This window comes from Bradysia coprophila, chromosome IV (assembly GCF_014529535.1).
Source record: "Bradysia coprophila strain Holo2 chromosome IV, BU_Bcop_v1, whole genome shotgun sequence".
NCBI lineage: Eukaryota > Metazoa > Arthropoda > Insecta > Diptera > Sciaridae > Bradysia > Bradysia coprophila.
The window spans coordinates 2,145,694-2,166,112 of NC_050738.1; the positions used below are offsets into that span (position 1 = coordinate 2,145,694).

The 20,419-nt window shown below is 34.5% G+C and overlaps 1 protein-coding gene across 5 annotated transcripts; it reads right to left on the minus strand.

Moving 5' to 3' along the window:
* Positions 1-660: 660 nt before the first annotated feature.
* LOC119066834 (neuropeptide-like 1) lies at positions 661-19,941 on the minus strand. Of its 5 annotated transcripts, XM_037169496.1 has the most exons (7): positions 19,682-19,941; positions 19,468-19,619; positions 8,703-8,795; positions 7,991-8,630; positions 6,720-6,932; positions 6,299-6,527; positions 661-2,563 (listed from the first exon to the last, which is right to left on the minus strand). In XM_037169496.1, the coding sequence occupies exons 2-7, from the start codon at positions 19,534-19,536 to the stop codon at positions 2,203-2,205; spliced, it is 1,605 nt and encodes a 534-aa protein (XP_037025391.1). In that variant the 5' UTR covers positions 19,537-19,619; positions 19,682-19,941; the 3' UTR covers positions 661-2,202. The 5 variants fall into 5 exon arrangements, with proteins under 5 accessions (XP_037025391.1, XP_037025392.1, XP_037025390.1 ...); XM_037169497.1 differs by having other exon boundaries at positions 6,365-6,527; positions 19,468-19,941; XM_037169495.1 differs by having other exon boundaries at positions 19,468-19,941.
* Between the last annotated feature and the right edge of the window lie 478 nt (positions 19,942-20,419).

The following is a 20,419-nucleotide window of genomic DNA, read 5'->3' on the forward strand; positions in this document are numbered from 1 at the left end:
ATGCACGTATGACAAAGCGGTCGAGGCTTGCCGAGTACAGAAGTATAATGTTTGTTTATATATCCTAGGTGAATAATTTTTTCGGGGAATCACACCGCGTATGCGATAAAATACATTGTGCACACAGACGGCGTAAGTTACAAATATCATCACTGAATTGCATGAATACTGTTGATGTTGTGGTAGATCATATTAGAGAGGCCAAATGACCGTTAAAAAAGTCAGTGCTTGGTTCAGTGCTATGCCCAGCCCAACATATACAATTTCACATCCAGAGGGTCGAAAACCACCATTTTCGTCCCGTTTGTAAACAGAGAATGTTGTCCTCTGGCAATGAAAAATATGTATGGTCTGGCAGTCTCATTCAATATAATAGAATTAATTGGATTGATCGCTCTGGAAGATATAACATATAACTCTATCTGGCCGTAGAGTGGAAAATTGAAGATTAACCAAGGGATGGGAATGTCTTGTTGAAATTGAAACAAAGATTTTAATCTAAATATGACTTTATTTATACCTCATCGATTATGCAATTTATAATTAAAAGAGTTCAATTACAGCAATATAATTTCTTAATTAATTGAATTTTCAGATAAATATTTTCTTTTAAATATGAATTTTCATTTCAAAATAATTTTTAAAATAAATTTAATTTCATCATCAGTTAAACATTTATTTAATTTTTTTTTGTGTATTTTTATTGTCACATTGTCATCATTAGTAAATATTTTGTTTGTTTAAATATTTTTTTACATTCATATACATTTAAGTTTTATTATTATCCATCTGACAGCACGTAGATTATTTTGTTGGTGATTTTTAGTTTTATATTTTATTGTCATCGTATTACAATTATTTTGATTAAATATTTCATTTCCAATAACATTCGTAAACTTTAATATAATAGGGTGACCAGAATGACAAAACTGCTGATCTTGCATACAAAAACTTCATGAGTCACTTCACTTCAATGTTTCAGGCCAATTTAAAGACGAATGTACCATTAATCAAACGTCAAGAGTACTTGAAATTTTATCGAAATTAAATGATAAAATGAAGCGTTCGATCGAATGCCTAGTCAGAAATCTACTAATTAGTAGACTCAGTCTCGCAAAAATATTGCGTTCATGATTATGGTCATCGTTTCGACCACATTGACTTTCGATATTCAGGCATCAAACAAAATTATTGTGGCGTCTCTGTTGAACAACTTATTGAGAAATAGCACTGAACGTGACCCAATGAATCGACATTTTTCTTAGATCCAATTATGCACAGCACTACTCCTAGCATGAAAACTGAACTGATAAGTGTCAAATCGCTGTTTAGGAATTTCGCGCCGTGCAATTCACAATAACCCACAAAGTGACATCTTCTTTATACGAAATGTGTCATTTTGTCAATTATTGTGAATGACGCGGCGCGAAAGTCCTAGCAGCCGTCAAATCTGGAGGCTTTAGTGAGAACAGCTTCCGCTTAAGATTGTTTGTATTGTATGTTTTGACTCATACAACGAGACAGGTCATCTGTCTTTACAAGAGGAACGCAATCCCAACTGTCATTTCATCAGCCTCCGAATATTTTCTATGTTTGGGAGCAATGTTGTGATTTGTAAAAACATTGTTTCTTACGTTAATTGGCGATCATTGTGTCAATGAAATTTTAATTGAATAATCTTTTCTAAACACTCGAATAAAAAGTGAAATTTAAGTGAATGTACGTCTGGTCACCCTAAATGTATCCCAATTTGAAAATTAAACTTTCTGAAAGGGAAACAATTTTTGTTTTGATTTCCGGCGAAATATTAACTTCGATGGGTTCGAGTTAATCACATAAAGCTAAAATCCATTGTATTTATCATAAACAATCATATTCCAGCCATGTATGATAATTCTGATGTATACAACAGTCTCTCCGTTTAAGCTAATCTAAGTAAAATTTTCATTTTTATTGTCCATAAAGTTCATAAGTAAAAGTTTCTTAAAAAATATTTTGTTTTTGGATTATGATTTTATCTCAGAAATTTGATTAAAATTGGGTTATTAAAAGACAAGAAGAAAGATTGAAGATATGAAAAGATATGTGGGGTCCGGAACAACTTGGATATTTTAACCATTTAAATTTATGATATGAAAGAGTGGGTTGTTGAGTTTAAATTTCCATTGGTTTCCTTTTTTTCTCCGGTTCTCTTCAAACAATTTAACTATTCAGCTCCAAAAATAAAATCAATTTGCTTAATCTCAAATAACAAAGCCTTTCTTCTCGCTCATTTTCTACAAAATTTCCGTCATCTCCGTCATTCAGTTGATCCATAAAATTATTGTCATTGTAATCGAAATGGAAAGCGTTCTGTGGATAATAATTAGTAATAGTCTCCGGATGGATGAAACGGTCCTCGAAGAGATCTTTGGTGTATTGCGGCAAGTTTACGTGGTGTTCCCCAGGTGGATAGGCCAGGCGCTGCCCAGCTGACGGGACTGGGATAGAAAGAGCTTTTGCATCTTTCACAAGCGACGGCGATCGGCTGGCGACGAAGCTCTTGTTGGGGGTAGAACCCGGCCTTTGTTGTAATAAAATAAATAATTCTTTAAAGCAAACAATTGGCATTCAAATAGGATAAATAGAGAAAAGGAAACATATTTGTAACTAACAATTACGAGCTATACTACTTAACTACCCTAAACACACGTTCACAAATTGGACGAAGAAAAATAATTAGAATTGAAGCATTCTGAAAGACTGAAATTAATTTTCTGACAGTATAAGAACTGCTTTAGTGTAAGAGATCTACAAGTAGGTAGTGGCTTTAAAAATTGTCACTTATAGAAATGAAATGATTAGAAAAATATTTAAAAATATTTCGCATTGTGAACACTTCTTTGAAGTACTTTGAAGATTCGGATTTGGTTGAGAGATCTAGAGACAGTACAAAATTAACCTGCTACAGTGTTGTCATCTGTTATCGACAACGACATCAATAATTGAAGACAAGTTCTGACCGATGAGGTCTTATATACCAAAAGGCTTGTTCAAAACAAATGAAGTAAAAGATTTCCGAAATAAATCTCTGAAAATCTTCTATCAAATGAAGTAATAGATCAGATAGTAAAACGGTTAATGTGCTTGTTGTCTGTGACAGGTTAATACTTTAAAAATGTTTTCTGAAATAATCTGTTCTTCCAACCCATCCATATTTACAAAAAAAACCTTCGTTCGTGAGATTAATTGTTACGATTGTATCCAAAAGACGTTACCCAAAATTTCAACAACAAAAAACGTTTTAATTACTTAAAACTATGATCAAATTATTGTTGAGTTCTAAAAGGAACCTAGGGTAGGCCTAGTGTATATCTCGGCCGTCAGCCGTATTAGTGGCGTCAAATGAAGAAAGACATTTAAAAATAAACTTTTTGTTGGAAAAAGGCTGCTGAAATTCCAAAAATTTACTACACGGAAGTTTATTAAAAAAACATTCATTCTTCACTAGACACTTTCACTTTGAAACCCACTTGGATTTTCTACCCGAGTAAGTGCTCTTCTTCGACTCAAAATTAAAAGTCTTGCAACTGTAGCCTCAAATTGCCTTCTGGTCAATAATTGTGGCTGACAAGCCTTGTGACATCAAAAATAATTTGCGAAGAGTTGTGTTTGTCTATGAAACCTTTAAATCAAAGAACCATTTCGAAATCACTATGATCTCGGATGTACATTCGATAAATGACGATGAAACGTTTGGCCAGAAGTTTTTATGACTTTCCCTCACGTGATGTCTTTTTGATTTAAGGGTTTTTACAGATAAATGCTGGCACAATCTCCCTCAATCGATTTCTGTCAGAAAGTAGCCGTTTTCAATTTTATTCTTTTTTTATTGAATGAAAGAACGGTTGTGATCTCATGTTGTAATGGGCTAATTACGTCTCCATCCACAACCCTTTTTTGACAAAAACCGAAACGGTTTCCAACGTTAACGTGACAACGTTCCATTGAAAGTATTTCAAGAATGAGATTAATATTCAAATATTAGAATAAAAACACAAAATACCGAATCAGCAATCCCATACAGATCAAAAAGAAAATTTTTGAAAAGCAAACACAAATTCCATTTAAATATTTTCTTAATAGAAAACATTGCAAACACATTCCGCCATCGAGACATTTATATACATACATTCAATACACAAGAGTCGGAATATGAACCGAAAATAAACCATAAAGTTTTCCAGTCGAGCAACGCAAAAAAAAAAAAATTGTATCACATTACACATCTACGTCATCATATCACAACGACTCAAACGAGAAGGATGAATTTCCTTATTTATTGATGGTGAGAGATGCGTTCCACACAAACATATTTTATCGCTTAGAGATTCGTTGGTTGTATCTTCTGTATTATTATGGAGAACATAAAAAAAAAGAGAAACAGCAAATAAAGATCAGGACACACATCCAACACTGATTTAAGGACACAAAAATATGATAAGTCCATATATGGGATGATAATGTGAGACGATATCACATCAGAGGGATAAATTGAAACATTTTTATTAGCTCATCAGAAGGGTATCAGATAGCTTTTAGCATGACATTGAAATATGTGCCTCATAAATTAAGTTGTAAGGAAATATGTACGATGTGCACATAAAGACGCAATACATGAGAACTCTCAACGGACATAATTAATGCTTTGAAGTGATATGGTGTGATTGCCATATTTTATCATGTAATTTAGTACGTAAGAGTACTGAGACATTTAATGTTCGCCACATTTGCACTTGAAGTTCGCTTTATTTTCTTGAGATATAATTTGGCATCCGACGTTGTGTTTGCACGTCAAACATTTCATAAAATGTGAAATCAAGTTGCAATAAATGAAATAAAATGTTTTGAAGGGCTACGAACGGTTTATATCAAGAATGAGCGATGAGTGCTCTCGCCAGTGTTTTCTTTTACGTAAAAGTAGAGGAGAAATACACGGGAAATCGACGATATCAACGAATTCAAATAATCGAATCTCATCTGAAACATAACGGGTTTCTCTTGAAGGTTAGAGTGCAGAAAAGGGATCATGTGTTATCGACAACGGGGACGAAAATAAGAAATGTGCTCTAGCTATCGTCGTCTTATATAGTGGCAAAATGTATGTTAAAACTAATGAAGTAAAAGATTTTGTATGAACCTGATAAAAATGCTTAGATCAAATCAAGTAACAGCCTGCGTCAGTGATTTTTGGAACTAAAGTTTTGTGATTGTGAGTCTTGCCGATCCTAAGATTCGCCTGATCTACGTTTCCTGGAATACTTTGACTTATTCTTTGACTTGATTGTACCTTTTTCACTTGACTTATTATAAAAGTAGTTAGTCCGACCACATAGTTCGAGCGCCTGTGGTTGAGTTAGTTACCTTGGCTCGTCCCTGGTATAAAAGTCAAAGTAATGCAAGTGGTGGCCCCACCACTGACAAAGTTCATCGTACACAAAGTGACGGAGGCAGAGTGCGAAAGTGAAAGTGTATGCTCGGCGAGAGGAAGTGCACGATTGTTCACGATTGGTGTACAATGAACCGAGTCTAGGAGAGAGAAACGCGAGGATTAGGACTTGATTTTCATTCGTGATCATTCAAGTCAAAGTCCTCACGTTCAAATAATCTCATGGAATAGCCCACAGGGGCAAGCTTGTTATTACGAAAGTCAAGTCAATTTTTACAAGCGGCAAATAGATCACCAAATCACCATTTAACAAATTTGATCATATTTAATCCAAAAATTTCAAGTTTCAAAATCATTTACTTCATTAGTTTTAACAAAATATTTTCCTAAGAACACGGAGCTTATCTTTATTGTCGTCGCTGGTCGCTGTAGATAGGAGATCCCAAAGCTAACTATAAAAGGTTCCACAAGGTACTTGCTTCTGTTCAATGTAAAATTACCAAGTCAATTATTTAATGGAGGCTAGCACGGCGGCAAGACTTTTTTCGGGTGGTAATTGAACAGGTTCGCTGATTATCCCTATTTATTTACGTAATTAGCTACAAATTTGCACTACTTCATGGCTGGAACTCTACATAAATAAATCTAAAAACATCTAAAATGAAAACATCGATAAATGAAATTTGAAAACGAAATATCTCAGTTATACAATCCATTACGTTCAGCATTCAACTCGACTAAAACAAGTCCACTAAACAATTGCAGGGTAAATTTTGGTATAATAGTTAAATGGTTAAACGTTTCGATTTTTATATATCAAGTCCATTAATATAAACACAACAAGCAAATCAACTTCCTACTATTTGAGACCTAGCCCTGCCAGATCGACTGAATCGACTGCCACGAACAGGACTAAATGATGGAAGCCAGCCTGACCTAGCTAGGGCGCCGATGTGCCGTTTCTCCTGCTGTTGATTATATTTCTTTTGCTGTTCGTAAGTACTGTAATCATTGCGTAACAAGCCCATACGGGCTAACGATCCAATATTTCGTTTTTCCATCGGACGATACGCCGACCAGCCGTCTCGTACAACAGATCCTTAATATATTTTTTTCAATGATTTTCTTTGTTATAAAATCATGAGTAAAAGCACAACATGTAAAGTAATGGTTTCTTTGTGTGCACAATCATCGTGATCATGATTTCAGTTGATCAATGGGAATTTAGATTTTTGTTTGGTGTTTTGAAGTGATACAATATTCAAAATTCAAAAATTATTCTTGTACTTACCCAGAAATCGTTTATCTTCGTGTATTTCTTCGTCATCGTTTGCATAGATTTCATTCAGTGCCTGGTTGAGATCGTCGTAATCAAGTTCGGGTATTTGATAAATGGGCTCTAGAATTTCACTGTTTGTACCTGGATAATCGTCGTAGACCGATTCGCGTTTGTGTTGATGATGTGGAGCAACTTTAACGTCAGCGGTATGGCTATTCTTTCCGTCTAAAGGTATGTTCAATGTTAACTATTTTTTGTACTTAAAATACAAAATAAAAGGACAGGAAAAATTGGTCAAGATTTGACCTGGGACCGGTGAGGTTGTTCGGAAAACATTTTCAGATTTTTTTTTATTTTTACAAATTTTCTTACATTTTTCACATTTTCTTAATTTTTTCAAATTTTCTTAATTTTTTCAAATTTTCTTAATTTTTTCAAATTTTCTTAATTTTTTCAACTTTTTTTAATTTTTTCAAATTTTCTAATTTTTTGAAATTTTCTAATTTTTTGAAATTTTATAATTTTTTCAAATTTTCTAATTTTTTCAAACTTTTGTACTTTTACAAATTTTTCTGATGTTTCTGAATTTTCCTAAAAATATTTTTTGAAAAATTTTAAAAATGTACGAAAAGTAGGGTTCTTTGAAAATATAGGAAAATGTCATCATAAAAACAGTCACTGCTCCGGATACAGCCTTCACCCTCGAAGATAAACAAATTTTCCTGAAGATGCATATGCTACTATAAGCAATTGCTAGTAATATATGAAATAATTTTTCATTGAAATATGGATCCTATTTCGTTAGAAAACACTTTTTAAAAGTTAAACTTTGTTGCAGACCTCTCTACGTATAATGACACTCACCCTCAGTAAACGTTTTCTTTGATAACATTCTGTATACGTTCTCGCACAATACTGGCTCAAGACTCAATTACAACACTCTTTGTAAACAATCTTTGAAAACCTTTCAAGCAACCACCAAAAATTTACCAAGGTAACATGAAGTGAATATAACATTTCTTTGGTGTTGGGGTTTCAGCTGTGTAGATGCTTTTGACAACATGTTGACGAAACTTTTATTTCTTTTACTTTAACAAAATAAAGAAAAGAAAAGAAAAATTCAAAGAAAATGACTGACGTTGATGTGAGTTGCCTTTAATGTGTGTCGTGACAGGCGTCTATTTTATGCAGAAAAATTCACAAAGAATTTTAAAAAGCCGAAAGCAGAAAAAAAAGTATTGCCAGATTCCCCTAAAAATAGCTCATAGCATTCAACCACTTACCGGAAACTGTTACTTTTTCCTGTGGATCAACAGCTTCTCTTTTCACCACATGTTTGCTGTGTGTGTCTCTTTTCACCGCAACTTTCGTAGGCGTCTTCGGTAGCGACCAGTCACGGGCCAATGCACCAACATTACGTTTGATTCCTTCACCGAAATACGGATAAAAATTCCCTCTGGCCAGCGAAGCAATGTTTCTCTTGTAACTACCGGGTCGCCCAGAACGAACCACCGACGCCAAATTTCGTTTACCATTTGGCAGTTCATATCCTCGAGCTAATGAAGCGATATTCCGCTTTCCAGTCATCATTCCCGACCGAGCAACAGATCCAATGTTTCGCTTTTCCATCAATTCAGACGTTTGTCCATTGTCTTCCGTTTCGGGCTCACGAGACGTGGGCAATTGACTGTTCTTTGCTAGGGCGGCAATGCTGCGTTTTATCTGGTCCGGTGTGGCTCTGATAAATCCTAAACGAGCAATTGAACCAATGTTTCGTTTGCCATTGTTTAATAAACCATTCCTGGCAATTGAACTGAGCGACCTCTTTTCGTTTTCAGTGAGTGTATCCGGTGAATTGAATGAATCGTAGTCGATGTTATTATTGTCTAACAAATTGCGAAGTTGACTTCGTAGTGATGCTGCCTGCGTGTGCAAGACAGTTCGATAATAATTTTATTTTATTTTTAAATAAAAAGCCGAATAAAATGAACATACGTGTAATTCGTTGCCGTCATCAGGGTAGACAAGATCTTTAACCAGTTGTTCCAATTCGCACAACGACAGATTGTTTTGCGTCAGTGGATACACCTAAGATGAGAGAGAAACGTTAACCGTATTCATTAACGCCAATGTTATTTTTTAGTGTCGCATAAGAATTACAAGACCAGGGAACGTGCCGAGTTTTGTTACTTTGTTTCAACAACGTAAGACCGTGTCTATTGCTTCAAAACATGCATTTTGCTATATATATATTTAAGGACATTTGGTTAGACATAGCAGCGGTTATAAACTCGAAAATCTTAAGTATGCCATCATCGCTTTATTATATTTATTTTAGAAAATCTTTTCATCCGTTTTCTTTCATCCAAAAATAACTCCGTTCATTCTGTTATGCTTTAAGCTTAAGCTCTGCCATATAAAATACAGTTGATATGAGTGGTATGATGGTGGCATTTTAAATGTATCTTATGTATCAATAAAGGAAACGTGCTGTGGCTTTAAAATAGAACGGCATTGTTTTCATACCAAGCCGTGTTGCAGCTATAGGAAGCGGAGAGGGTGTTAGAATTGATATTATCACCCGTTGTGTGTAATTGTGTAATTTTGCTATAATAAATAGAATCAGCGGTATAATTTCAGCGCGAGGTCATGAACTTTTGTTTATTACAAGATGAAAACGAAACAATGAAAATTGAACAATTTTCGATGCAATCATGAATTATTTTCAGAAAAGATTTCGGAGCTCTAGGACCTAGAATAACGTCTTTCAGGTACAATAGCCCCGAATGAAACAACCATCGTATTTGATTGAACATAATTGGATAAGTGATTTAACTGTGTTTCAGGCCGACACTCACGCTCTATATTGATTTTGTGCTGAGCTTTTAACAACTATAACTGTAACAATACTCGAAAATATTTTTTTTCAAGTCAATTTGTGAAAAGAAAACTGTTAGATTCTATCATAGCATCCGAGCGGTGGATAAACAGAGAAAAACATATCCAAGAGACCAAAAATTAAGAATAAAAAAAAAATAAAAAAAAACTAAGAACAACTTAAAGAAATAAAGAAAAAGAACTGAAGAACAACACCTCAGACGACGAGTTTTTGTTTTGTTAAAAAAAAAAAACAAAAAAGCCAGATTCGTATGTAATTCATGTTCATCCACCCCTCGATCTGATAACTGGAAAATTATCAAGAAGACTGTGAAAGTAGAGAATTAACGATAGAATTGAAGAGTTTCTTTCATAACACTTTGTCAACGTATAAAATGTTTTGTTCTCTTTCGTGACGCTTATTGGTTTCTTTCAACAACATTTAAATTGAATTTACCGCAGTGAACGCTTTAAAAGAGTAATAAAATTTGGATTTATTAAAAAATTACGTTTTTACTTGGAGTTACTTCTATTTAGTCCTGGTGTAAAGATTCACTATGACTGTTTTTCGTGCCCTGGTTATTTTGTACAGAGATATTATTTTGAAAAGCTACCTACCGAAATCGGACGCACCAGTGTAGCTCTTATTATTTAAAGGTTTCTTTTTACTGGAACCCAAGAAGTGATATCGCAAATTTTACAGGTTACATGGTCGTACTTAGAAAGTTATTTTGTACATTTTTGAAATGTAGAATACCGATATCGAACGTAATTTATAGATTACGTGCTACGTAAGGTATTGAACCCTGAAATCCAAGAACATTTTTTTTTTAATTCTCAGTAGTCGTTTTCTCGTGAAATGTAATCAAAAACTTAGAATTTTCTAATGTAGATTTTTCCATTTACACGAAAAGACGAGAGAACTAATTGTATGTACTGTCGGGGAAATAGGGTCTCATTGGGTTTGAAACTAATCTTCACTGAAATAAGAGCCAGCTAAAGAGATACTATTTTGGAGTATTTCGGAGAACTTCTAACCGTTTCCTTGCATCCGGAATGCAACAGAAACATATAACTAACTAGTGTTGAAATATTGCGATTTCGTCGTTTATTTCCGATATCGTTCAGGAAAAACGTTGCTCCTAATTAGAATGAATGCTGAAAGGCTTTATTAGCGAATTCAATTCCGGCTCGTGTTGGAAACCTCTCATTTGCTAAAAAAAACATTTCAGCACGCTTTAGGAAAATAACTATTCTTTCCTGATCACTATCGGTCTCACATTTCCAATGACACCAAACATGTATGAATTTACCGTTTAAGTGTAAATTTGAGCCTTACTTCCTCTATTCGAACAATTCCATGTACACGAAAGATCAGATCAAAATAGTACATTACTATGCAAGGGAAGTAAAGTGATATCTCGTATCCAGATGAGAAAAAGTATCCGAGGGCGGCAGCCCGAGGTACTTTTACTCATCGTGATACGAGATATAACTTTATTTTCCTATGCTGGTGCATGTAATAAGGCTGTTACATGTATAGGCAATAGCCTTTACATCACTCGCATAGGAAAACGTTATACTACACACGGGAAATAAAGTGATATCTCGTATCACGATGAGTAAATGTACCTCGGGCTAAAGCCCTCGGTTACTTTTACTCATCTGTATACGAGATATCACTTTACTTCCCTTGCATAGTAATGTACTATTCCGTGTGTAGTACGACGTTTTACTATGCGAGTGATGTAAAGGTTATTGCCTATACATGTAACAGCCTTATTACATGCACCAGCATAGTAAAATATTTTTTTCCGATTACTTTTCAAAAGAACCCCTTGCATGGCTACAAAGCAAAGCTAAATTCCAAATTATCAATTATCAATTTCATTACTCTGACGATTTTATCAACAAAACAAAAATATAATCTCGTCGTGACGTTAACGACAATCATCCTGATTGGTGAATTTTGCTCCCCGGAGAACCGAAAAAGTATATTTAAAAGGTAGGTGTCATGTCACCTGCGGATCCGTATTGACTTCCCCAACGGTTCACTTACTTGATTTTCTTAAACGTAGGCACATTATTGTTGAAATTCACTTCATAAAAAGAATGTTTTTCCTCTTTCAATGAAACTTATCCATGGCACTAAAAACGAAAATTAGAACAATTAGCTGACTAATTGGTCATTGCTACTTGCTACCCACTTTGTTTTAAGTACACAATCAACTAACCTGCTCTCAACTTGTTATCATTAAACGTAGATAAATGGAAAAGGTACAACGAAAGTTTTTTTCATGAATAAATCTAGCATTTACATTATTAGTAGTCTTGTTTTCCTAGAGCCGAAAATATATTTCCCTGAATCGTGCACCCACAGATTAAGTAGGATTTACAGCGAATTTCCCACCGAAATGTATACCCGATTATCACCTTTTATATATCATATACCTTTGGGGATCCATAATAAGTGAGGATCGCAAAGGATTTACATCCCCATTCAAATTAATGTTTCCAATTTATTTTACAACGCATGCAAAATGGGGAAAAATACCGAAACGAAGCTTTTAACACTATTATGGGTTAATGGGAAAATTCATCTGTAATACACCCCCGTAATGGAATAAAAATCTGCGTTAGAAGTGCGTTCAATGTGTGTTATGCCAATAAATTGTTGATATGAGAGTTGGTGCTATTAATTTTCGACACGATGTCGTTACGTTGACGAGCAGATAAAATTTAAAATGTAATTTAATGACACAACGGAAAAGCTTTTAATTAATTTGATAAAATCATGGCTCGTCACTGTTCGATGACTGTTCAAGCGAGCAATTTGGAAAATGATTTTTAAATGAAAATTTAAATATTTTTTTCCAGACGGACGTGACAGCATGATGTGCTGTGCATATTTTTTTTTTAGAATCGTGCAGCAGTCTGCTTTTATAGTTTCACGGTAGTTTCCACAATACAGTACAGTAAAGTACTTTCAGTGTGTCTAGAAATGAGAAAAACGCTTGTCTCCAGTCTCGATGTGGGTTGAGTAGATTGACTGCTCGATGGTGTAGGCAATGAAAGGATGTTGTTGGTTGCTATATTTGAAAAAGTAGGATTTCATTGGAAAATGGACAAAATCTGATAGACCCATGACTGAAAGCTCAAAAATCGGTTCAGTTCCCATACAGCTGGAGGCAGAGAAATTTCAGAAGGAATTTGCTTCAGCTGTTTTGCAGCTGATTTACATAAACAATTAACACTGTTTATACGTCTTTATACTGTTTTACCACTAACACGCGGGTGCGTGCAGCAGCTTAACTGTATTAAGAAGCATAAACAGTTTTGATTGCATGTGTGAATAAGCTGAAAAACACCTGAAAACCACACCACAAATTTATGCTGATATTTCGCCGCCTCTGATTGTATTTTCCCAAAAAGATTTTTTTTGATAATTGAGGAAATGTGGAAAAGTTTAGGAAAATGTGGGAAAATTTTATGAAAATATTTTGGGAAATAAAGCTTTCTCTGTGCACAAAACAGAATTTTCAAAGACTCTTTATAGCATTTTGGATGGGACCTAATTTGCTGGTTGTTAACCTTGAGCATTCCGAAAATATGACTAAATGTTTTGGTAATCTGTAAAGTTATGGATATAGAACCAGTACGTATCCATACGTATTGACACGTGTTGTGGAGGGTCTCACTGCAGAGACTTCTGGTTTTTAACTTCCCACTCCATTTTTTTCCCTTTTAACTCTCATGTCATTCTGACGATAAAAAAACAATTTCATAATTTCCACCGAGTTTACATGAAACAGCTCGCGGAACATTAATGGAATTTCCATCTCTCGTGCATACGAAGCGATTATAAATTACATAAAGTATTCTACTGCCTCGACATAACTTTTGTAATATTTGAAATTGTCTGTGGTATAACTACCAGGCACATTTTTTTTGTTGAATTTACAGAACATTCTGTTTCATGTCGTAACTCGATGTTCACATAATGCAAACGTATCATTCATTTACATCTTTCACATTGCACTACTTTGTGTTGTTAAAGGGGAACCACAACACCCCACGGAAAGCTGTGATGTTAGTTGTATTTACAGAAATGATATGGATATGATATGTACACACGATACTTCAGGCGTGATAAATTCGATAAATGGATATTTCATGGCTTATGGTGTTTGTTCAATGGAATTGAAAGATATGAGAGTGACGATTATGTTTAAAGTAAAGGAGAAGTCTTACAGCATCCATTTTTGGTATCAACTAGCGATGTCGACAGAAATTGAACGAAATAATTGTTAAGTCATTTGAGGTGCTCTAAAGCGACATTTTTCATGTGTTCCAGCAGTGCCTAATACTGAGAAATATCTACCAAAAAATTCACTAAGTTTTCTAAGTGTTAGGCCCTGTGCTGCAGTAAACAAGCAATCTAACACTCAACATCACATTTTTAAACGATAAAAAATTCCAAATAAAGAATGAAGGACGGGCTCAATCTTGAGTCCACATCGAGGGGTCAGTCCAAATAAAATCCTTAGAAAATCCTCCTCTTTTGTAAAATCCTCAAGAAAATCAGCAAAATCGTAGGAAATGCTTTAAAAGGCTCAAGAAAATCAAATAAAAAGAAGAAAATTGAAGAAAAAAATTTCGTTTGAAAATCAATCCACAATCAGTAACTCTCTGAAAATTCTTGGAAAATGATAGGAAACTCCTTGGAAATCTTCAGGGGATTGTCTTTTTGAAACCCTCTGTTAACGAAATTTACAACTCTTAGGTCCACATCTAAATTAAATGAAATGTTTAAATAAATGAAGTAGAAGATTTTGTATTAATGTGTACTACACATGTGTAGTCGATACTTTAAACAAAAGAAGTAACATTGTCAACCGTCTTGAAAAACCACTCAAAATTCTCTTCATCTGAATCATGACAATGGAGCATGAACAATGTTTCTAACATGAGATGTAAAAACAGAAGATAATCAAGCATCAAAATCTTTGAAAATTGTGAACCACCGCAACACTGACTGTATTAGAATTCGATTTTCCACTAAAACAAATGGATAAATAAAGAAATCAATTTGCAGTTGTCGCACAACGAACTGCAAAGAAAAAACGACCGCATCGCATCCATTCATTTAGCAAAACGAAATTTAAAAAACAAAAGCAAAAAATTTGATCAGAAAATTGCTTTTCAAAACACATAAAAAATGAGCAAATTCGTTTAAACCCTAATACCGAAACACTTAGCATTCCAGCTACTCAGCGTATTCTTAGATTCGAAATTCCAACACATAACTTGTCGTGTAAAAACCGAAAAGCTACAAATGCTTTTCTGATGTAGGTCAGACGTATATTGGAACTTCAAATTCAATTTCCCACGTAGAAACAACAAAATATCAACAGAAAATTGTTTATTTCCCCCTCACATCAGCAGAGTTAATTTTGTTATTTTTGTGTAAAAAGTTCTTCGATATATTTGGATCGGATAAAATGTTACTTTCGAATGTATAGTTCAAAAAAGTGCTGTCTGATTGGGATCACCTCAGGTTATCAGCTAAAAATACACAATCAATTCTCGTTGAGTATTTTTATGTTTCGTGTGGCTATAAATGTCGTTGATGGGAAATAGCATACGTTTGTTGGCTTTAACCTATCGCCGATTTCATTAGTTTTAAAAGAACTTTTGTTATATAGGAGCCACGGCTCATCGATTTTTTAGCCGCGGCTGTCGTTAACAGATGACAAAACCGTCCATAACTTTTCGAGGAGATTTTTGGTGTTAATATGATGATGAAAAACTTAACTTCCGTTCTCTGAAGCATTAAACGACCGAAACTTTCAAAACTGTTCTTGAAAAGTGAAATTAATTTTCATCGATCCATTCAAATTCAAATTCGAGACCGACTTTAACAAACCAATTTATAAAAATGGCTCTGCAACTTTATGGGTAACGGAACATAAATGAATATTTGCATAAGGACGTCTCGTCTCAATATCATCATGAAATGGCAGCCTGAAAGTTTACACAGAAAAAGTTGGAAGTGGCAAACTTTCAGAAACTTTTTATATCCAACGATAATGTGTACTTAAGTTGTTCGTAATTGAAATTTATCGGAATCGTTTTTCTCTACTTTTTTCTGATATTTTATTCACGTTTGATTGAGGAATGAGAAACTACTTTTTTTTTGTTCGATCATCGGTAGACTTCTATTTAAGATTTCTCAATGAACGGAAGTCAGATACAATTTCATTTCCGTGTACGTGCCTCTCAGTAGAATTGCCTGTTCATATTGCGATAGCTAATCTTTTACAAGTGACAAACGTATCCCGACATAATCATTAGATCTATTATCTCTTTTGGTTAAAGCATCATTTGGTGTAACAAAATCTATTACTTCGTTTGCTCTATCATACCTTCTGCTATAAAAGAAGAGGCTAGCCAGAGCTCGTCATTTACTTTTGCCGTCGTTGCCGATAACAAATTACCAGCCAATTCTAAAATGATTTTTCAATTCATCATTCAATCAATAGTTCAGTTATTTGCTTTATTTGAACTAGCGTGACCTGATGAGTCCAATTCGAATCTCTTTGTTCATTATGAATTAACAGCACCGACAGTCGGTGGAAAATTCATTGAATTAAATTGCAATCAACTGTACGGGTGGATTCTATTGCATAAATTAAATGAAAATCCACAATTGCCTCACAGATTGCCATCGTGTGCATTTCAACTACAGAAAATGTTAGTCACAATTAGCTGGAGTTAATTATTTGTCATTCAATGCAAACAGCATCGGAATAAACTTCTGAACAATCAACAACAAAATTGTAATTCTGCATTGTCTGATGGTGCTGTGCATTTTGCGAGCACACACAATTTTCCCGTAAAAGTTTTCCGTTGCAAGAAAAAGTTTGTTTATTCAATTGCAATTAAATTGGATTTAAAAGTTTATGGGAAAACCCAGCACAAAAGACGCTGAATTTATACGGGAAACAGGTGGGACGTGACGAACAATTTTAAAGGCAGCTTTTCGTAGTTTGTGAGATTTAAAATGTACTTAGAATATCACATTGTTTTATCTAATTAGGCGATTGTTTTCCCTTTTGTAGCCAGCATACAAAAGCCGACAATTGTTTTAGGTTTAGTGTTGTTTGTGGAATTAGTGAGCTATTGAGTATTACATTTTAACAAAAGCTATGAGAGTTTTTTAATGAGTGAGGATGGTTGAAAATTTTTATTATTTCAACCGCTCATATTCACGGACTTTAATTGTGAGATTATGGGCACCGTTTCATAAGTTGAGGTTTTATGTGAGAATTTGCAAGTACAATTAGAAAATGAATTCCTTTTAATATGTGGGCTTTACTGTAACTGAACGTACAGAACCCTGACCAACGAACGTCCAGCAAAACAACAATTGCGGAGAAAAGCCACGTTCGCGTTTCTTCAAACTCAATTCAACTTTTTTTTTTTGTTTTCTTTGTTCCAGTTCCAAATCGTTTTAGAATTTTGGCAATGTTAATAGGGAACTGTTTAACATATGCAATGAAATTAACGTGGAGCAAATAGATCGAATAAGAGGAAAAGAGAATCCAAGACCATTTCGCAAGTAAATAATGGAGATATTTGCTGGGACAACTAGTTGATCCGATTGCTAAGCAGAGGTCAAAGTCATATGAAAGCATGACTTTACATTATTTTTCCGAAACTTTACACATGAACTTCGAAAAAAAAAGTTTTTCATGCTTTCAACGGGAAGACTTGTATTTTCATCCCTCGTACGTGGTTATAAAAGTTTGACGACTCTCTTCATTTGTTCATTTAATTTCAAATTCATCTACCTTCCCGTATAATTCCCTTATTTGTTCAAATAATTCACTCACTTCGCTCTGGTTGTAATTTCCTATTTTGTTCCCTCGATTCCCTATTTTTGGAATTAAATTCGGTAAAGTTCTGAGGGATTTTTTGAAAAACAGCCTACCGAAATCGGACGCATTTTCTATTGGAATTTTTTATATGTGCCTAGAAAGGACTTCGACCCTAGTGGCCAAAACCACTTTCAAAAAAATTCTTCGAAGTTTGTGTGGCTGGTCAAAGGTGAGCAAAAACCGAAAAGTTGCAATTTTCTTACAAAAATTGCTCCAGTTACACGAGCCGTACAGGGTCGTGTGGGGTGTCATTAGAAAGGTAATCACATGAACTATTGAGCCGAATAGGGTCTTGTTGGGTTTAAAATTCATCCACACTGAAATATGTGCAGATAAAGTTTTTAACCGAAGACGTACACTGTTCTTACTGAAATTTCTCGAGGTACACAAAATGTACATGGTCGTGTGGGGTATCATTTGAAAGGTAATTTTATGAGCTTTTGAGCCAAATAGAGTTTTATGTGGTTTGGATACATATGCGATGAAAAAGAAGTGGAAATGTTTAAGTGTCCATATTTCATCATAGATGCATCCAAACCACATTAGTCTCTATTTGGCTCAAAAGCACATAAAATTACCTTTCAAATAATACCCCACACGACCATGTACATTTTGTGTACCTCGAGAAATTTCAGTAAGAACAGTGTACGTCTTCGGTTAAAAACTTTATCTGCACATATTTCAGTGTGGATGAATTTTAAACCCAATGAGTTCTAATCGGCTCAATAGTACATGTGATTACCTTTCTAATGACACCCCACACGACCCTGTACGGCTCGTGTAACTGGAGCAATTTTTGTAAGAAAATTGCAATTTTTCGGTTTTTGCTCACCTTTGACCAGCCACACAAACTTCGAAGAATTTTTTTGAAAGTGGTTTTGGCTTCTAGGGTCGAAGTCCTTTCTAGGCACATATAAAAAATTCCAATAGAAAATGCGTCCGATTTCGGTAGGCTGTTTTTCAAAAGAATCCCTCTCTTTGAAATTCCTTAAATAAAATTTGGAAATACAATTCCAAAAATTGGCTAACTATTACAACTGTTCTGCCGTAATTCGGAAGAAAAACAATTTCCAATGAAACAACGAAAGAATTTCCAGTAATTCTTTTGTTGTTTCATTGGAAATTGTTTTTCTTCCGAATTACGGCAGAAGCTGTCGACAGCATGCAAAAAAAGTCTAGTTTTCGTGTGCTTATTGACCTCTGCTTCGCCTTGAATCAACAAAATTCACACGAAAAATCATCCCTAGTTATGTAAAAGACTATTTTAACTGAAAATTTGCTAAATTTTTGAATTTAACTTAAAAGAAAAAAATTTGGAGGAAAATCTACGGAAAATGTCTTTGAAATAGTTAAACCTTGAAATTTTTTTTTTGTAAATAGAATTCTTTTATTTTATCGAAGTAAATTTGTGTTTTCATCTTCTCAATCCGATTAGATAAAATTGAAATGAAATACGTCTGAAGTGAATGAAGCAATAATTCTGTGCAAAACCTTAGTCATCTTTTGAGAAATTTTCTTGAAAAACATTTTACCAAATAATTACGCACTCTATTAACGTTCAAATGAGCATCATCTGCTGCTTCCCAATACAATGTCAGAATTCCAATTAAATCAATTCAATTGCCCTTCTCTACTACCCTTTCACGGACGAACAACAACGACCAATAAACAATTAATTGTATTGACGGTCGAATATATCGGTACTCACAGCTAGGCACTAAGCCGATTACAATAAAAATATCGTTTGTCAGAGTCTTTCTGCATTCCATGACCTTCTTACCCTCATATACCACAAAGCTTATTGATTTAATAATAAAACTGAAACCTGTGGCAACCGTTTGTTCATCTGCTTAATTATAATGGCAAAAGAAAAGCATACCAGCATCGACCAAGAAAATGTTGAATAAATTATCAATGAAATGGTCCGTAAAAATCACACTTACTGCATTTACAACCAAACACAAAACGAACCACAGTTTCAAATACACCATCAGCAATCCACTTTTTGCCATTCTTTCCGAGTTAATAAAACAATTAAATTAAAGCGTCCTTCTTCAACCACAGCACCAACCAGTGTGTCAACAACAGGAGCGAACTAAACAAAATTTGTACAGTTAAACGTTATCACCGTACTCTGTCAACTATGCAATTAATTACCGCACACCGCAATTATTTTAATTAAATCTGAAAATTCAAAGCACAAACACACAGCACAACAAAAATACCAACAATCAAATTATGGGTACGTGAGTGACACGATTAAAACGTTTTTTCTTTTAAATCTTTGAAATGAATATTTTCCGACTCGTTTCAGTTGATCATTTTCTTCCTTTAAATTCTCGTATTACAACGGAACACTTTTCTATTTTAAACTGAGATTTCACTGTCGTATATGTCCGGTTGCTTAAGCGTTTGAATAGAACCTGAACATAAAGGACATCGTTCAACTGCTTTTATACTGTTGCTGCAGGGGATATTCAGTTTACAATCATGCGCAAAAGCTCTTCAGAAACATCCGTGGTACCCACGAAAAAGGAACACTTGCTTAGCTTTTACCATCTGTTATCCGTTAAAAGGCATATTTCGAATTTTATACTAGGGTGGGTCGTATTTTCATTTTGTTTCTATTTCAAAACGCCTCACCACAGGCTATGCTTAGAATTAAAGAAGGAATCTGAATCCGATTTTCGTGTTCGTAGCGTGAGGTTGCACACATTGCTGACTGATATCTTGGACATTTGGAAACAAAAGGCATTCGAGATAACCGTAGTTAATAGCTGAGGAGCACAGCTATATAATACCATAGCGTTGATGATCTACGTCTTCCTCGGGGTGAGGTACTCTGTCCACGCCTTTTCGACGAAAAATTTCAATTTCAATTTCAAATCTACAAAT

What these genes read in the sequence shown, in the direction of transcription:
- LOC119066834 (XM_037169496.1), bottom strand. Translation starts at nt 19,536, where the DNA reads ATGGCAAAAAGTGGATTGCTGATGGTGTATTTGAAACTGTGGTTCGTT. An exon ending in ATGACGGCAACGAATTACAC is followed by an intron (nt 8,631 to 8,702) that starts GTATGTTCATTT and finishes TTGCACACGCAG; the next exon opens with GCAGCATCACTACGAAGTCA. An exon ending in AGTCGATCTGGCAGGGCTAG is followed by an intron (nt 2,564 to 6,298) that starts GTCTCAAATAGT and finishes ATTACAACAAAG; the next exon opens with GCCGGGTTCTACCCCCAACA.